The sequence below is a fragment of the Arvicanthis niloticus genome, chromosome 1, assembly GCF_011762505.2.
Source record: "Arvicanthis niloticus isolate mArvNil1 chromosome 1, mArvNil1.pat.X, whole genome shotgun sequence".
Taxonomy (NCBI): Eukaryota; Metazoa; Chordata; class Mammalia; order Rodentia; family Muridae; genus Arvicanthis; species Arvicanthis niloticus.
In genome coordinates, this window is record NC_047658.1 from 67,385,377 (window position 1) to 67,404,595 (window position 19,219).

The 19,219-nt window shown below is 39.5% G+C and overlaps 1 protein-coding gene across 2 annotated transcripts in view; it reads left to right on the forward strand.

The window, feature by feature from the left end:
• Gdpd4 (glycerophosphodiester phosphodiesterase domain containing 4) overlaps positions 1–19,219 on the forward strand; it is a 91,399-nt gene that overhangs the window by 27,592 nt on the left and 44,588 nt on the right. For both annotated transcript variants that reach the window (XM_076938320.1, XM_076938315.1), the window contains exon 11: positions 10,867–11,017. In XM_076938320.1, coding sequence (XP_076794435.1) covers positions 10,867–11,017 — 151 coding nt within the window. The remainder of the gene's footprint in view (positions 1–10,866; positions 11,018–19,219) is intronic.

Below are 19,219 nucleotides of genomic sequence, written 5' to 3' on the forward strand. Positions count from 1 at the left end.
TTAACTCTTCACATAGATTATCCTTCCAACTTCTTTCTCTGCTTGCTGATTGACATCACTTTTCAAAAATTATCACTTGCAAATACCTCTACCACTATAACAGTCATTCCTAAACCTTCACTACTACCTCAGATTGCATGCCATCCAGAGTTTATCTAGGACATGAAATTCATTATCAAGAATTTGAACAGGGAAAATGCAATATAAAGGACTGCTAGATACTAAAATAGGACTCTAATTTTACATAAAATAGCATGAACAGGGTTTACAAAGAAACCTACTGTTACACTGTTAATCTTTGATTTGAATAATTTGTGACTCCTCCTCTTACTTTTGTTTGATTTACCTAAGGCTCTATCAATCTTTTATATTTTTAAAACACCTACTCTTAGATGCATTTTTTCCTATTTCTTTCATTTCTTCTCTGGTTTTATTATCTCTTCCTGTCTACTGGATTTGGGTGTGGTTTGCTCTTGTTTTGCTACCTCTTCAGTTTCATCTTTGAGGTTTTTTTTTTTTTTTTATGCTCTTTTGATTTTTTTAAATGTAGGCCCTCCCTTGGAACTATAAACTTTCCTCATGTGGAATTTTTACCTGGTAGTTTTATATTCATTTATTTCAAGGAAATTTTAAACTTTTCTTCTTCATTATTGACTCGTTCATCACTCAGTAATGTGTTGTCTAATCTCTGTGGGTTTGTGTGGTTTCTAGGGACCCTTTTGCTGTTGATTTAAGCCTTACTACCTTGTGGTCAGACCGGATATATGTCATTATTTCAAACTTTCTGTATTTGTTGATATTTGTTTTGTGTTCCAATATGTGTTCTATTTTAGAGTAAGTTCTATGGGATGCTGAATAGAAGGTATAGTCTTTGGTGTTTGGGTGGGAGGACTATTCTGTAAACATCTGTGTAGGTGATCTTAGCTACATTGTGGGTCTTCTTTTACCCACCTTTTATTCCCCTGGTTTCACCCCCTAGCACTAATTAGGAGCAAAAGCAAGACAGAGGGGAGGGAGAAAGAGATTTGTCTTGTGGCTTGATTCACCAACAGCTGTAGTGTGAGCCTGGATACGACCCTGAAGCTGTGCAGGTCCTAATGGAAAACTCAGTTATGACTTAGATTAGCATTTGAGTGCACATCACTGATGGCAGGACAGATATAAAGGGTTTATCTGCAAGTACTGGGGCAGAGAAAGCTGTACTACCAGTGAGTCACCAAGACTGGATTATAAGTTGGGATGGACTACATTAATACTATCCCAACCTTGGGTAGCAAGGGTATGCTGGGAGAGGATGTGGTAACAAGCATAGGATTGCCTTGGAGATTCTGAGTGTATGAAACCCCACACTGGGCAGAACCCTAACAGCCCCTGTCCTCAGGCCTGCCTGTGGAAATCCCCTCTAGAACAGCCCTGTTTTTTTTTTTTTTTAACCCAGTGTCACTTATGACTGATTGCAGCAGACTCTGGCTATGAGTTAGCAGTAGGCAGTCAACAAGAGTGTGGGCTTCAATTCTTGGCAGTCTGTCAGCTGTGTGACAGTGTTGCAGTTTTGGTGACCCTATATAGAAATGGCATAGAGGCCTGGGGCTGGTCCCTCCATGATGCTTCTGTCCAGAGAGGGCAGAGTCTTCAGTGTCTGAATACGTCCTGGTGACTGTGGATGAGGTTTTCCGGGACTAATATAACTCTCTGCAGAGGTTTACATACTTCTCTAGCTCATGCAGCTAGGGATCTGAAGTAAGCATGGGCTTGGATCACCCTCTAGTGCTAAAACAGTGGCAGTGCTCCTGCAGTGAATCCAGCACATGTGGCTACAGAAATCACTATTGACTAAGAGAAAACAAATAGCCTACATAGACTCTCTAGAAGAGTAAGCGCAAAGCCAGAGTACAAAAACCGAAGCAAGCACAGCACACACTAAGAAGCATCAGGGATGTCCTAGAACTATAACCTCACCCAACAGTTGAAATAAGGTACCAGGAAGTGAACAAATGGTAACTAGTGTAGTCTTTGATAGTGAATTTAAGACGTTTTAAAGAAACTCGATGACCTTCAAAAGAAAATAGAATGATTCAGTACTCAGAGAAACTTGACAGAGATGAAAGCATTTTTTTAAAATAAAGCTTAGTTGAGCTGAAAATAATATAGTGAGTCATTAAAAATCTAGGAGATAGAAGAGACCAATACAGGAAAGAAGTAATGAACTCAGAAATAGGCTATTTGAAACCATAATTGGAGAGAAAAAGAATATAAAGCATGAAGAATGCTTGAACAGTTTTAGAACAGAATTAGAAGAGCAAATATTCAAGCTATTGGGGTTCAAGAGGGATTTAGTAATTCCACATGGATATGAAACTCGTTAGAAAGTTAGTGATGCCTAACCAGCTCCTCTGTCATCTATTCTAACTAAAACATTTAATTCTGAACCTGGCTTTAGGATGAATGTCAGCTGACGACCATCCACTCAAATCTTTTCTCTTAAGGTCAATAGCTATATGTTTTCAACCCCATCAGAAATCCAGAATGACTGAGTTAACTATAATTGTGGGAAGCACAAATCATAGTTTCTAAAACTTAGCCAATTTATAGAGACCTCTGAACACCTGGACACTTGCTCTACTTCAAAACGTTGGAGCATCTGTTCTGCCTTCTGGCCCAGGATCATCTGACAGACCTTAGTGCTGCAGAATTATTAAGGGCTGATTACTCTGTCTAGGCAGATATAATCAGTCGACTATTCTGCAAGTGTGTCCTTTTCTGGACAGTAATTTGTCTGTAGAAGGAAAGTGGCAATTCTTGCCTAGTGGCTGTCTCACCACAACTGAAGTAACTCCAAGGATGCTCAATTTCTTCTTAGAATTCAATATAGGAAGCTGTCCTGAGCAGACAGGTCTCTAGTGAAAATGAACATTAATACTGAAATGTTTGTCATGTCAATTCTAAGGATTTCTGATGTTTTGAAAACCAGCTATCCATGTAAGGTAATCTGGACTGTTGCCTGTTAACTCCACTCAGCTATTTCTAAATAAAACATAGAGAACACCCTTATAATAAACTCCAAGTCATGAATTTGCTATAGTCCCTTAACTCACAGGCTGACCATCTCAAATCAGTTAAAAAAGTTAAAGAAGGACTGGGTCTAAGCTTTGTATTCCTAAATGTGTTATACTGGTACAATGCCTATGAGAGTAACAATATTCATCTCACTCTTATATCACTAAGAAGCTCATGCCAATGAAAACCTTAAAATTTGTAAACAAAGTAAATTGGTGCCATTTAAGAATTTATATCTTCATCTTGATATTAATTATACAGATTTCTACTAATAGGTTATGGCTATGCAATAAACCCTAGCTAATCCTCTCTATTCCGACAAAACCACTACTTTTCCCTAGAGAGACAGCCCAACATTTACCACCTTAGTCCCCAAGCCCAGGGAATAGGGGCGCTGACTCATCATTAGCTCCTTCAAGCTGATTATGGGCGTTGGTTATTAGGACTATCCTGTACCTCACTGGTACAAATTGGCATAATTATGCTCTAATTCTATTTTGAGAGAAAAGTTTCATTTTAACAGGAAGGGTGATGTGTAGGAGGAGCTAAGGTAGGAGGAGTAGTGAGAGGAAGAAAAGGAGTAAGAAGAGGAGAAGAAGAAAGAGAGGAGAAGCTAGGTGATGAAAGAGAGAAAGAGGGGGGAGACAGGGAGGCAGATGTTCATGTATCTCCACCAGTCAAAGATAGTTGTTATATCTAGGTTGGTCAGTGGGTTACACCTCTGATTGAACAATTCCAAACTTATAAAGCCTATGATTAACATTATTTTTAAAAAATGTATAAATGCAAAAAGGAAAAGGGGGCATAGGATAGGGGTTTCCTAAGGGGGTTGGGGGGGAATGGGGAAAGGGGATGCCATCTGAAGTGTAAATAAAATATCTAATAAAAAAATTAAGAAAAAATAAATAAATAAAATAATTTAATTAAAAAAAAAAAAGAAAGTCAGTGATGGAAACAGAAGCTTGCAAATCCACAGGAGGAAGCAAGTATCCAGGAACAGGAAGGTCAGAGGTCACTAAGCACTCAACAGATCTGCCCCAAAGCATGATAATGTCAAGCTTTCAAAAGTTAAAGGGAAAAAAAGGGTATCCTCAAAGTGACAAGTATTCCCAGAGCTCCTAAGACAGACAGACACATTCTTGACTCCCTAGGACAGACAGACGTGTCCTTATGGACCAGGAGAGGTGCATGTGAGTTCTAGGAGTTAAAGGGGAAAGACCACAGCCAAATCGAGTGTATTAGTTGCTTTCCTCATCACTGAGACCAATACCTGGCCCAAACAACCTGGAGAAGGAAAGATTTGGTTTGGGACTCACTGTTGTGAGGGATTCTGTCTATGATGACAGGTAGAACACAGTAGAGCTGACTACTTTAACTTGGGCCAGAAAGCAGAGAAAAGGGGGATACTAACATTTGTCCCTGTGCCAGTTGGGTTATCTCAACTTGACATAAACCTAGACATATCTTGGAAGATGGGATCTTAATTGACAAAACACTTCTATAAGATTGGCCTGGAAGCTATTCTGTAGGGCATTTCTTTAACTAATGATTGATTGACATGGGAGGGCCCAGCCCATCGTTAGTAATTCTGCTCCTGAGCAGGTGATCCTGAGGTGCATAAGAAAACAAACTGAACAAGTCTAGAGAAGCAAATCAGTTGCCAGCACTTCACCATGGTCATAAATGTAAATGGATTAATTGTCCAGTTAAAATGCATGGAATAACTGTACTAAAAGTATACTCCCTAACTCCAAGTTTCTTGTATTAAGAACTTTACCTCTGAAGACAAACATAGACTGAGATCAGTGAAGGGATGGGATAAGATGTTCTATGCAAATGACATCCTGAAGAAATAAAAAAGTACCCATTCTTAGATCAAATACTATACTTTTCTATCAGAATCAGTAAAAAAAAAAAAAAAAGACATGAAGGTTATTATATAATTATAAACAGTCAATTCAGCAAGGTGAAATAATTCTAAATATATAGTACCCAATATCTCAAAACCCAAATAATAGGACAAAGTTAATAGACCTAAAGGTAGAGATAGACACCAATACTATAATAGTAAGAATTCTAGTTTGTATTATCAACCAAATCCAGAGAGAGACAATAAAGAAATGACAGTGTTAAGCTGTGCTCAACACCAAATGTTCCTGACAGACATCTTTAAAACATGACATCAAATAGCGTCAGAACATAAGTCCTTCTTATCAACATATTCTCTAAGATAAAACATATGATAAGCCATAAAACATGTCTCAACACATTTTTAAAAATTGAAATCATCTCAGGTAATTTTTCTAACTACTGTCCTTTCTTCCACACAATTGCAAAATACAAACTCAGCATACAGAAATCTGAGCGTTTGTATTTGTGAGGTCTTTGGTCCAATTGTGGGGTTCGTAGCACCACACTCAATCAATAGTAGCATTGCTATGGCTAGTAGGTGGTCAGTTATTGTAGACATCAAGAGGCGTGGGCAGAATGAGTAAAGTGTTTGTTGTGCAAGCATGAAGACCAAACTTCTAATGTCCATCACCCAAATAAAAGCTAGATATGGTATTAGCACATTTGTAACCCCAGTGTTGGGGGAGCAGAGATAGGAAGATCCCCAAGTGCTAGCCGGTCTTGCTAGTTGGTGATCTCCAGGTTTGTAAGAGACCCTATTTCAGAGAATAAGGTGGAAAGAAGAGGACGATACCTGACAACCACCTCTGCTCTCCACACATGAATGCATGGGATGGATGGCTTCCTCCCGAGCACTCACGCGTGCACACACACACACACACACACACACACAAAAGAAATGGTGACATCAAGAGCTGAGCATGGTAATATATACTTATAATCCCAGCCTTGAAAGGCAGAGGTAGGAGAATCATGAGTTCAAGGTCACCATGCACTGTATAGTAAGACCTTCTCTCAAACAAACAAAATCAAGAAAACATTTCCATTTATACTAGATGCAAAGCAATACAACACTTGGGAATATATTTGAAAAGGTAAAAGATCTCTGCCCGCTAAACCCTATAAAACATTGGTGAAGAAATGAAAAAGACACATAAAACATAAACATATCCCAGATTTGTGAAATGAGAGACTTTGTGCTATTAAAACATCTATAGTACCCAAAGGATGCTATGGATTTGTGTGATCCTTGTCAACATACCAATGACAGTTTTCACAGACATAGAAAAAAGAGTTTTAAAACTTGTATGAGACTACAAAAAAACAAAACAAACCAAAACAAAAAACCCTAAAACAACAGTTTGGAGCAAAAAGAATAAAGTAGAAGGAATTATACTATCAAACTCCAGAATCTATTACTATGCTATGGTAATAAAGATACCGTGGATAGCCAGGTGTGGTGACACATGTTTTTATTCCCAGGAGGCAGGGGCAGAGGGGCAGAGGGGCAGAGGGGCAGAGGACTACATAGAGATACCTTGTCTCATAAACAACATAGCAACAAAACACACAGTACTGGCATAAAAACACACAGAGAACAGTGAGCCACAATAGATATTCTACATCCATATATCTATAGCCATCTGATTTTCAGCAAAGATTCTAAGAACACAGAGTGAAGAAAGGAAACCTTTTCAATAAATAGTGCTGGAGAAATTGAATAATTACATGCAGAAGAATTAAAAAATACCTGTATCTCACCAGTTAGAAAAACCAACTCAAAATAGATTAAAGACCTGACTATATGCACATTGGAATCAGTGTAGCAAAATCTTGAGCCATGAAGATGGCTGTGACCAAAGGTGGTTGGCTGACACATGGGGAGGAGTAAGAACTCTAAGCCTCCATATATGGCCAAAGAAGACAAGAGCTCTACAACTGCTGTAGGAAACAGGTTGGTGGTGAGCAAGTTAAAATATGTCCACCAAGAAATCACATATGAATTCCACAATGATAGGATTCACAGCTCCCAAAAGTAGAAAGGGCACAGGCATCCAGAGGAATGGATGAATGGATTCAAACAGTGTGAACCATTTACATGTTGAAACATTCAGCTATAAAAATGGAAAGAGGCTCTGACACAAGCTACAGTGTGAGGGACTTGAGGTCATGTGCTCAGTGAGAGAACCAGATTCGAATGTTAGTTTGGTAGAAAAGATCAAAGGCTGGGAAGCCCAGAGATAGGATCTAAGAGTGATGGTTCATGCAGAGCTGAGGTAACACATAGTTTACAAATAATAAACATATAATTTTTTTTTTAAAGAAAAAGACCATGTAATTGGAAGCCATGGAAGAAAACTTAGGAAGAAATGTTTCAGGACATCAGATTTGGAAAAGATCTCCAGAGTGCCAAAAACAAACAAATTGTGTATAAAACTGAAAACCCTTCACACAGCAAAGTAAATAGTCTTTGGTATGAAGAGCTAACCTACAGAGTAGCAGAAAATATTTGCAATTTATGCATCTGACAAGGGGTTTAATGTCTAAGAATATATAAGGAACACAAATAGTTCAATAGTGAGCTGGCTACATAGCTCGGAAGGCGAGGAAGAGCAAGGCTGACAACCTAGTTTGAGTCCTAGGACCCACAGTGGAAGGAGAGAACTGCATCTCAAAAGTTGTCCTCTGACCTGCTGTAGCATGCATGCATCCTTGTGTGCTTGTGTGCTACAAGACCCAGCCTTTAAAAATAAATAAATAATGCCTTACAACTAAATTACTTGTTATCATATGTTAATCATATTTCCACCACTATGACAACTATATAAGGTAAATTAATTTAATAAGAAGGAAACTTTCATTCTCACTCATGATTGAGCAGTGTCAACCCACAGATCAGTCCTCTTACCTTTGCACTTGTAGTAAGGCAGACCTTCATGGTAGGAGCATATGGGGGTATCACTACCTGCTTCCTGGTGGGTGGGGAGAGAGAAGAGGAGCTAGGGTTTGGAGAACACCTTCAAGGCCACATCCTCAGGGTCCCAGTTCCCTCTAGACCTCACTTCCTGAAGGTTCAACTGTCTCCCAGTAAAACTGGTGTACCCATAGGCATGCTTCTGAGCCCAAGTTCTTGCTTACATTAAGGGAAAATGTATGTAGTTACAGTTTTCTCCACAACTGGGCTGAGAGCCATTCTCATTCAGACGTCACTGTCCACATTATATCACTAATTGTATAGACATGGACAATTGTGATGTTTATATGTTTACTGTAGTATTTAAATCAGGTTAAGCATATTTGTGGCAAATTTTCTCTATAGTGAAAACATTTAAAGATCTACAGGACAGCCAGAGCTATTCAGAAAGACCCTGTCTTGCAGAATAAAACAAGAGGCTGGACAGATGGCTCAGTGGTTAAGAGCACTGGCTTCTCTTCCAGAGGCCCTGAGTTCAATTTCCAGTAATCACATGGTGGTTTACAACCATCTGTAATGGGATCTGATGCCCTCTTCTGGCATTCAGGTGTACATGCAGACAGGGCACTCTTAGAAAAAACAAAACAAAACAAAACCACCAAAACATAAATTAATTAATTTTAAAAAGAAAAACAAAACAACAGCAACAAAACCAAGAGCCCGGAAATAGAGAGTTAGTTCCAAGTCCCAGTGACTGGAGCTGAAAGACATGCCATTCTCCTGGCTTTGGGAGCCAGAGCTTCTGACTTCTATGTTTTATTGTATTGCCCCATTTTCAAAATCACTGCTCTTTTAATGACCTGTTACATATTTGTATGTGGGAGTAGTAAAGTGTTCATCTGTGTGGGCACATTCAGAGAGCAGAAGTTGCCATTGTGCACTCTGGTCTCACAGAGAATCTCTCGATGAACCTGGATCTCCTTATCTAGGTTAGAATGGATGGCCAGGGAGCCCTCAGGATTTTCCTGTCTCTACTTCCTGGTTCTGGAGTTACAGATGTGTGCTGGGCCCAGGTTTTATGTGGGTGCTAGTTCACTTTACCAACTGGGCCACTCCCCAGCCATAGTTGTAAATTTTATCCAGAAGAATTTTCATTTAATTTATTATTGTTTCATCAACAGAATTTCAATTTCTTCTTTATATTCTATACACACACACACACACACACACAACCTGTAGGCAAGGTTTAAACTAGACATCTCCTGCCTCAACCCCGTGTGTTTTATCTCACTAAAGTTGGCTCTACATACATATTTTATATTCATGTTTACGTTGCATGTTATTTACAGAATTTATGTTATTCTATGTTATTTAATACTCTTGTCTAATCCTATCCACTCTTACTTTTGAGTTTGTCTCTGTCAAAGAATCTCACTAGCATATATTTACATAATCTTGCATCTTTATCTCTCTACTAAGGTTTTATTACGTACTGGACACTGTAATTTTACATGGGTGGGGGATAGCTTTGTTGCTTCCCTTTAAAGAATGGACTTTTTCTAGCAAGTCGATGAAGTAAAAGTACTTTTAACTAGTTTGATCCTCTGGAAGCTGTCTTAAGCACTCTTATGGAGGTATTTAAGTGGATGTACATTGTTCTAGTTTTAAGTTATCTTCATTTCTAAGGTATGGCTTTCTGGAATCTCTAAAGAATACCCATGCAAATTCTGAGGTCTCTCCTCTCTTGCTGGATGGAATCAACTGACTCACACCTCATGTGAGTTCTGCAATTTGGGGGACTCTGATAATTTTTTTCTTGAAAGTTGTTTGCTTAAAAAGTTTTAAAATTATACTTATTTACTTGTATGTTTATGTATGGATGTACATGAACACACGTGTAGAGGTCAGAGGACAACCAATAGGAGTCGGTTTTCTCCTTCCATTATGTGGGTTGTGGGGATTGAACTCAAGTTGACAAGCTGGGCAGTGAATGCCTTTACCACCAAGTTGTACCACTAGCCCAAAAGTTGTTCTTGCTAAGCTCCATAGAGTTTCCTGTGTGTAGACTGACACATAGTCATAGACTCGAGATCTCTGTGTGCACTGCTCAGGAACTGTTCTGGTTTGTTTTTGCATAGCTCCATCCTCTATGGGACTCTATTCAATACACTGCAACTTTCTTTTCCTACTCTGATCTCTTTCTTCCCATTGCTGCAAGATGGCTAGGTCACTTTGAGCTCACTCTTCTACTATTTACAGAAAAGAAGTTTGTATAATGGTGTGGCTTAGTCAGTTGGCTTCCCTCTTCTCAGAAGCAGAATACTGCAGTCCCAGCTGTCCTTTGACTAATAGTTACTTCCTTTGTTTTGTCCCATTTTATAGATATGACAAGTTAAATAGCCCCTCAATACCTTATGACCATTGTAGATATTCTCTTGGTGATTATTTTAATGAGAAATAAAGAGAGTGTCAAAAAGTCATGGATTCTACAGAGCAACTAGGAAGTAAAGGAATTGGTAATCTGTTTTATAATAATGTGCCTTGTGGCACAGGTGCTACCCTGAAAAAAAGACTCAGAAAAACCCAGGAAACCTGTGTAGAAACATGTCTAATATGGTTCTGGGGACCCTGCTTCATACCCACCATATTCTTAGGTCATTACTTACCTTCTGTTTTCCTGGTGTCAGGAATCTTCTGAATAAGAAATCTACTCTTCCAGCACCACCAATATAAATACATACATATATATATATATATATATATATATATATATATATATATATATATATATGAAAGATGGATTCCCAGGCAGGAAAATGGTGACATCTGTATATATGACCAGCACTTAGTTCTTTGCTGAGATTGAAGGGAATAGGAGAAGTCCTTGCAAGGCTTCCACCCTGAAGGGCTTTGGGGAGTCATTTATGTCATGGTAGCTAGGTTTATGCTCTGTACTTCTTCCCCTCTTCCCCTCCTGTCTGCAGTTGGGATCATGTGCCTTTCCTCATGCATGACTATGACCTGACCAGAACAACCAATATCAAAGAGGTTCTTCCGTCAGCTGCTAACAACGTCACTTCCAACTTCTATTGGACTTTACTGTCAACTCTGAATGCTGGTGAATGGTTCTTAAAGGTAGGATTTATAGCCTCTAGTTCTGGGAACTTGTGTGAAGCCCTCCTTTGTTCAGGTTCCTGTGCCTGGAGATAAAGGCAAAAGGTGAAGACAGATTAGAGCATAGGGTCTCCCCCAGCTTAGTAGCAGGGCGGTCACATTTTCTGGGTATCATGGGTCAGCATTTACTAGAAAGACTGATGATAAATTGTAAACTCAACCCTTATTGCTTGTTCTTTCCAACATTTCACAGCCTTTAATAGTATGTTTGCAACGCACATGGCACTTGCCTAGCTGTTTTGAATATTTTACAGTCTTCATAAAGCATACTAGGAAACATATTTATTTTTGAATTCTTGCTATTCAAGAATGTGTTAAGTACCTACTGGGTACAAGGCACATGGAATATAATGACAAATAACCCAAATGGAGCAGTATAAGGAGTATACTGACAGCCCAAAGGACAGTGACAGTGTTAGAAATGGACAGTTAGCATACATTGTGGTAAGTGTCAACTCAAGTAAATTTCTTATTATTTCAGAAGCAATGTGAGAACAACTTCTGACTTAATCTAAATAATGAGGATGGGAGGCGCTGGAAGAAGACAGGCTAATTAAGGGAATTGTAAGATATAAACCATACATTATGTATGATATAATTTTGAGCCACCTTCTTGAGGAAGTTGGAGAGTACATATTTTAAAAAGGTATTATTTATGCTATAGGGAGATTGTTACCAAGAGGAACCATGGATGATGGTGGTGATGTATTTCAAAGATACATTACACTAAAGCCAGTGTGTGTAGCTATTTATATTTTAATGTTAATTATGTCCCCCCCCCAAAAAAAAACTGTTTACACAAAAACATCTACATGTAGCTTCTGAGAACCTGCCCCCAATTGATTCTGACTGGTAAATAAGATGCTACCAGCCAATAGCTGGAGAGAACAGACTGGCAGGATTTTAGGATTCCCAGACATGGGACTAGGGGGGTGGGAAAGGGAAGATATGCCATGCAAGCAGAGAGTGGAGGCTAGGGAGACACCATGCCTGGAAAGAATACAAGACAAAGAGGCATGGCCTCCGTGTGGGAGCCAGGAGAGCACAGCCCAGAGTGCAGAGCAGTTGGGCAGCCCTCTGGGTCCAAAACAACCAAGATAGACACAAAATTTAATAAATAGAAACTCGAGATTAGCCACATAGAAGTTAAACAATGGCCCAGCTATTGAGCTACTTAAGACATATTAAAATATGAAGGCTGTGTGCATGTCTTCCATTTGAGAACATAAACCATGGGGCAGGTAGCAAACCTACCCCTGAGACTTCATAATATATATTTCAACAAACATGTGTATAGGGAGGCAGGAAGAAGGAAGGAGAAAAGGATAGCAAAATAAGGCTGAGGAGGAATAGTTGGGAGAAGAGTCAGTAAGGCTGAAGGAGGGGATAGTTGAGAGAATCAGCAAGGCATGCAGAGGGGAGATTTGACAATGCTGAAATAGCAAACTAGAGTGCTTATAATTCCCCTTTGATGATTTCAAAGAGGTATAGAGTTTGATGAAAGGTCAAGACTACAGTCTCAAGATAAGGAAAGTAACACATTTTCAGCTTGTCTTATGACTGGGGAAAACTAATGAAGCCTACATTCCACTCAACCACATATAGTCATCAGAGGCTCTGATTTTGAAAACCGTCTTACTAAGGGCTGGCTGATCATGTTTCATGTAAAAAGCAGTGAAGAATTATGTAAAAATGGACTAGTCTCTACAGACTCCAGATTCACACCCTGCTATTAATGTAAGAGCTGGAAGTAGGTTTATAACAACCATGTTTCCTCAGAATGTTTGTCCCTCTCTCTGGGAGGATATAACTTGTAATGCTGTTTTATTATATGAAAATAATGCAGTGGTCCATGTGTGGTAGAGTACACCATTAACTCTTGGGAGGAGGATGCTGGCCAGTGGACCTCTGTAAGCCAGGGCTACAGAGTGAGACCATGTCAAATCTCAAACAATCATACACGTGTATATGAGCATATGTGTGGGGCAGAGATAAGAGGACAACTTTCAGGAATTGGTTCTCTCATTCTACTACATTGGTCTCAGAGATCAAACTTAGGTCATGAGGCTTGATAGTGGGGCCTTTGTTGTAGGTGCCTTTACCTGTTAAACCATCTTGCTGAGCCAGTTAATGTTTTAACACTGTGCCTTCTACACGAAGGGATATTATGTATTAGATATATACAGCATTGCTACTAAAAATCTTCTTAGGGTTTGTAGGATTAAATATATACTAAAGATGAGCCAAAATTTCATCAAACTGAGGTGTTTGATGGACATGTAGGGTTGATGATTTGAGTGGGTGGTATTTTAATCTAATGGGTAATTTTTCTGGGTTGTTCTTATTGGAGCCTTATAGTGTTTATTACCCAAAGACAACCATAATTATTTTCTATGGCTTGATTCCATCTGGGAGTGTGGCACATAATATTTAATATTTCTGTTAAATATTGTCCTTGGTTCAGGTTTTCAAAACTTTCCTTCAATACTTTCCCTAGGGCTGGGAGTGTAGCTCAGTAATAGAGCCCTTGCCTGGAATGTTCGAGGCCCTGGGTTTGAGCCTCAGAGCCATAAAAGAACAACGAAGCCCAGCAATTTTCTGTTTTCAGATTCTGGGATTAGTTATAAGTGGTAAGATTGGGTGTGCTGTTATGATAGATTTTGGTGGGTTTTTTACATTTAGAATCAATAGCTTTATTATCAATAGCTTTATTAGAATCAATAGCTTTATTAGAATCAATAGCTTTATTATCAATAGCTTTATTAGAATCAATAGCTTTATTATCAATAGCTTTATTATCAATAGCTTTATTATCAATAGCTTTATTAGAATCAATAGCTTTATTGCAGCGTTTTGTTTTATGATGACTGTAGCTACTGTGAATTCTGAAACCTGGAGTTCACATTTGGTTTATTTGGTGAGTGAAGAACTTTAGGCTTTACTGTGGGGCTTTCTTCTGATATGTTATCAGAAGGTAGTTGAAATTATTGTTATCTGTGATTTAAAATATTTAAAGGGTAGTATTTTCAGTAAATTTTTGCTGTGTTTTTGAGTTTCTGTTGCTGTAAAGAGATACAGTGACCATAGCAACTCTTACAAAGGCTGGCTTACAGTTTTACAGGTTTAGTTCACTATTATCTTGGCAGGAAGCATGGCAGCGTGCAGGCAAACATGGTGCTGAAGAAGGAGCAAAGAGTTCTAGGTCTAGACCTGTAGGCAGCAGGAGAGAGAGAGAGAGGGAGAGAGAGAGAGAGAGAGAGAGAGAGAGAGAGAGAGAGAGAGAGAAAGAGAGAGAGAAAGAGAGAGAGAGACAGAGAGAGAGAAAGAGAGAGAGAGAGAGAGACAGACAGACAGACAGACAGACAGAGACAGAGAGAGAGAGAAAGAGAGAGAGAGAAAGAGAGACAGACAGAGAGAGAGAAAGAGAGAGAGAGAGAGAGAGAGAGACAGACAGACAGACAGACAGACAGACAGACAGACAGAGACAGAGAGAGAGACTGGGCCTGGCTTGAGCTTCTGAAACTCCAAATCCCACCATCAGTAACACAGTTCCTCCAGTGAGTCTATATCCACTCCCAAAAGGCCACATGTCCTAATCCTTTCAAATAGTGTCATTCACTGTGAGCCTTTGGGGGCCATTTTCATTCACACCACCACAACTGTGAAAATCTTTCTAGTGATTCATTGTTTGATAGTAATGATAATTAATTGGTGATGGTTATAAATTGATCATTATTTATTAGTATCCCTGTACTTAAGAGACTTGTGAAAATCTAATAGTTGTATGTTAGTCAGATTTCTGTTACTGTAACAAAGACCCTGAGATAACCAGCTTACAATGAGAAAAGGTTCTCTTAGCTCACAGCTTTGGAGGCTTGAGGTCATGATCTGTTGACTTTGTTGCTTTAGTAACATCATGGTAGGGAACACATGGCAGAGCAAACCTCCCAATGGCTGAGAAGTGAAATAGAGAAAGAAGAGACCTAGATTCCACATGTTTCTCCAAGGGCACTTCCCACAGTGACATACATCTACCAAATGTGATTCTCATGAACCAGCCTTTAACACATGGGTCTTTAAAGATAGTCTATATCCAGACTACAACAGCCCAACTGATAGTGAAAAAAGAACAGATACGGGAATTCTAGGATCTGTTTTTAGAAACGTAGTGAATTCTTGTTTCTCTTGCCTAACCAACATTTCTGAGGCTCTTTCTTATATTTCTTTTTAAAGTATAAATTCTTACAGTAATAAAAACCCATTACATGTGTATGGATAGTGAACAGGGTACATTTAGCAATTAGTGAAATAACAGGCAGGACTAACAAAGCTTTCTCAGGAGAGCTGTGAGAAACTAATCTATGTGTAGCCAATGAAAGGATGTTGAGACCAGACTGCTGAGTTAGACACAGACTTAGTGTACTAAATGACAGAGCTGAGACCCTTGGCAATAACTCTTCTATTTTAAAAAAAAAAGCATCATTCTATCTTTATATGACAAAGTTAACTTTCTTATTTTCTATAAACTAACATATAACTTTATATAGTCTAGGCCCTAATCAGAAGAAGTAATGAGTAACTGGTTGTGGTGTACATATCCAGGACTCTGGAGTAGAAGGATCATGAATTTGAGGCTAACACTGTTAGGAGCCATGCTGTGTTTGCTGAAGTAGCTATACGCTCGCCATTATAAGATGGCGCTGGCTTCCTGTTCCTGGTTCTTCTTGGCCTTGGTGTCTGCAGCTGTGCGCACACGTAGGCACGAATTTTCCTGCTGAAAGTACTATCAGTGGATATGTAAATGAGACCCCAGTCTGTAAGCCAATGAGAACAGATCATGTCTCTTTGATAGTATATAAGTCAGTACATTCTGGGGCTTGGGGTCCTTCCTTTGTTCTCCATCTTGCATCCTTCTAACTAAAAGAGCTGTAACAATAAAAGACGTTGTCAGAAGAATCTTGAGTGTGACGTGCTTCTTATCGGCGAGGTAGCATGTCGCATTTGGTGCTGAAACCCGGGAGTGCAAGCCGAACGCCCCCGAGGATCGTCTACCTTGAAGGACCCTGCTTAGCTCGCAGAAACAAGATTCAGAACTGACGGTGCAGTAAGTCTAGACACTTTTCTGTAAGATATGGTGGATCCTATGCTTGGCCTTGCTTTCGCTATCCCTGTCTGGGCTGTGGTTGTTCTCGTGTTTTGCTTTTGCCTTAATTGGCATATTAAGGGACGGGAGTGTACATGTCCTCCTTTTCAAAGTGAACCGTAAATCACAGGCAGATAACTGTGCAGGTTCGCCCAGTTCTGTAGATAAAGAATTATGGGCAATCAACAGTTTAAGCCGGCTCTCGTGGCAGTGCAGGCGCTGCTGCAGGAAAGCGGCTTGACTATTTCAGATGGGGTTCTTTTGAAGTTTTTTAAAGAGGTAGATAGAGTTACTCCGTGGTATGGTCCTACAGGATCCCTTACCACGCGATCATGGGAAAAGTTAGGAGCTGATTTAGCCCGGGAAAAGGAAGAGGGAAGATTGAGAGCAGGCACATTACCTATTTTTAGGATGATTCAGGCATGCATAGCGGATGAGAAATGCCAAGGAAAGATTAGAGAAGGACAAAAGGTCCTTACTCAGTGTCAGGATAGCCTATCAGAAGCAGAAAAGGAAGGGAATGCTAGTAGAAGAAAAGGCAATGATAAACAGCCTTTAAGCCCTCCATGTCAGAAGAAGAAGGAGCGAGAGAAAAGAAAAAAGAAAAAAGAGAATGGAGCTGAGAAAATAGCTCAGTCAGAGAAATATAAAAAAATATATCCATCCTTGTCTGGGTTTAGAAAATTAACACTGAATGACTCCGCCTCAGAGGAGACGTCCTCTGAGGATGGAGAAAATGAGGACGATACTTCGTCCCAGGATGGGTTGGATTCGGACGAACAAACAGAATTAGATGAGGAGGCAGCTCGTTATGAGAAAGAAAGATATCGTCCGGATCCTCCTTATGCACCTGGCAGTTTGCCATCAGCGCCGCAGCTGCTTGTTCGGAAGACAAAACAGGAACAGGCTAGGAGACATGTTATTCCAATAGCCACCTCCTTGATTCCAGAAAAGGAGAGAAGAAGGATTAGAGCAGCCTTTCCGGTCTTTGAAGATCAGAATCAGCAGAGATACCATCGAAGTTTAGACTTGAAACAATTAAAGTCATTGGCAGAATCGGTGCAAACATATGGCATAAATGCCTCTTTTACCCAAGCCTTAATAGAGAGACTTGCAGAAAGTGCTATGACGCCTGGGGATTGGTGTAGTACTAGCAAGACAATTGTCCCTACAGGCAAATATTTAGAATGGAAATCTCTTTATCATGATTTGTGTGCTACACAGGCCAGAGATAACATGGCACAAAATCACCCCCAATGGAGCTTTGATATGCTCACTGGCCAGGGGAGCTATTTGTGTTTTCCCACAGGAGCAAGAAAATCCGATCTGGGTACCAACAAGATTGACAAGAATAGTGAAGGATGGAGAAAAAGAAAATCCGGATCCAGAGGCTGTGGACGTCAATGTTTCTGATATTAATTCTTTGGACTCCCATAAGGAGCAGCCTACCTCTGTGGGCAATAGTGAGAACATGGCCCGTTCCAATGCCTGTACATGCTAATTCGACTAAACTTCCTTTATTCTTATCCACAAGTTGTGCCATGGAAGCACCATGCATCAAAACGCCTAAGTTTGAAACAGAACCATATAATGCCACCTCAATAAAATTAAATACGGCATTATGTTTTACTTTCCAAAATGAGACTATTAGCTCTGGGAAAGGGCCATGTATTAAAATTACAAAAATGAAATTGGGATATTGGGAAGATCCACTTGTTGCTAATAAAATTCCCACAGGGATATCAATGAATGCCCTGTCACAAATAAGTACTGGAGCAACTAGTGGAAGTGGAACTGGTGGTAATAATACATCTTCTAATATCACTACAATTATGCTCACTAGCAATGTAACTATACCATTACCTGATAATTCTCCTCTTAATGTGACCGCTAAAAGACAGATACCATGGTGCTATCCATTATTGGATTTTCCTCCGACATTTACAGCATGTCAACCACCAGAATTACGGAAATTTAAACTATCGGAGGGTTTTTATTTTAATCAAAAGTTAAAAAGATTTAAAACAAATAACACTCACTCTGGCCCTGGGAGTGAGTGGCCATTTTTCGAATGGATAATTATAAATGATGCCGAGGCATCTACTAGTATATCAGCTTTTGCTAATCTACAAGGAAGCTTCCATACATCTAATAATGTCAGTGGTACACGATTGGAGACCACGAAAAGTAATAAAACAAAGATCAGTTTATCTATTTGAAGATTAATCAACAATATTCTAATTATACGCTTGAGCCATCGCTAGTGTGTGTTCAAGCACCATATTCTTTCCTTATATGTGATGAAGAGTTGTTTGAAAACAGCTCAATAATTAATTGCCATAGTCCTAATATTACATGTTACTTAACAGAATGTTGGAATGGAAAAAACCGGACAGCAATTGTGGTGAATATTCCCACATTTGTACCAGTACCTGTTGAAGCTGACCCCAAAGATTTTCCTATCGTACAATTATTGAGACAAAAAAGAGATTTTGGCATTACAGCAGCTATAATCACTGACATTACTGTTTCTGCTGCAGCTGCAGTGACTGCAGGTATTGCCATGGCCAATCAAGTGCAAACAGCCTCAGTTATTAGTCATATTACTGAAAAGGCATCCGATGCACTTGAGACAGTGAAGAGACCTGATGCTCATTTGGCCTCAGGGGTCTTACTGGTCAATCAGCGCATTGACTTATTACAACAACAATTACAAGCGCTTGGAGATGTCGTACAACTTTCTTGTGTGGCTTCCACACGTTCCCTATGTATAACCCCCTTACTTTTTGATAATTCTTCCCTCGTTAACAGTTCTATTATTTCAGAATATCTGAAGGGGAATTGGACCCAGGAGTTGGAGTTTCTTCAAGAAGAATTACAGTTGAAGATATTAGACCTCAAAAATACAAGCCTTGATATAATCAGTTTTAAAGACTTTACCTCTTGGCTTTTTTCCGCATTTTCCTTTTTTAAGGAGTGGGTGGGGGTAGGTTTGTTTGGCTGTATGCTACTTGGAGGGA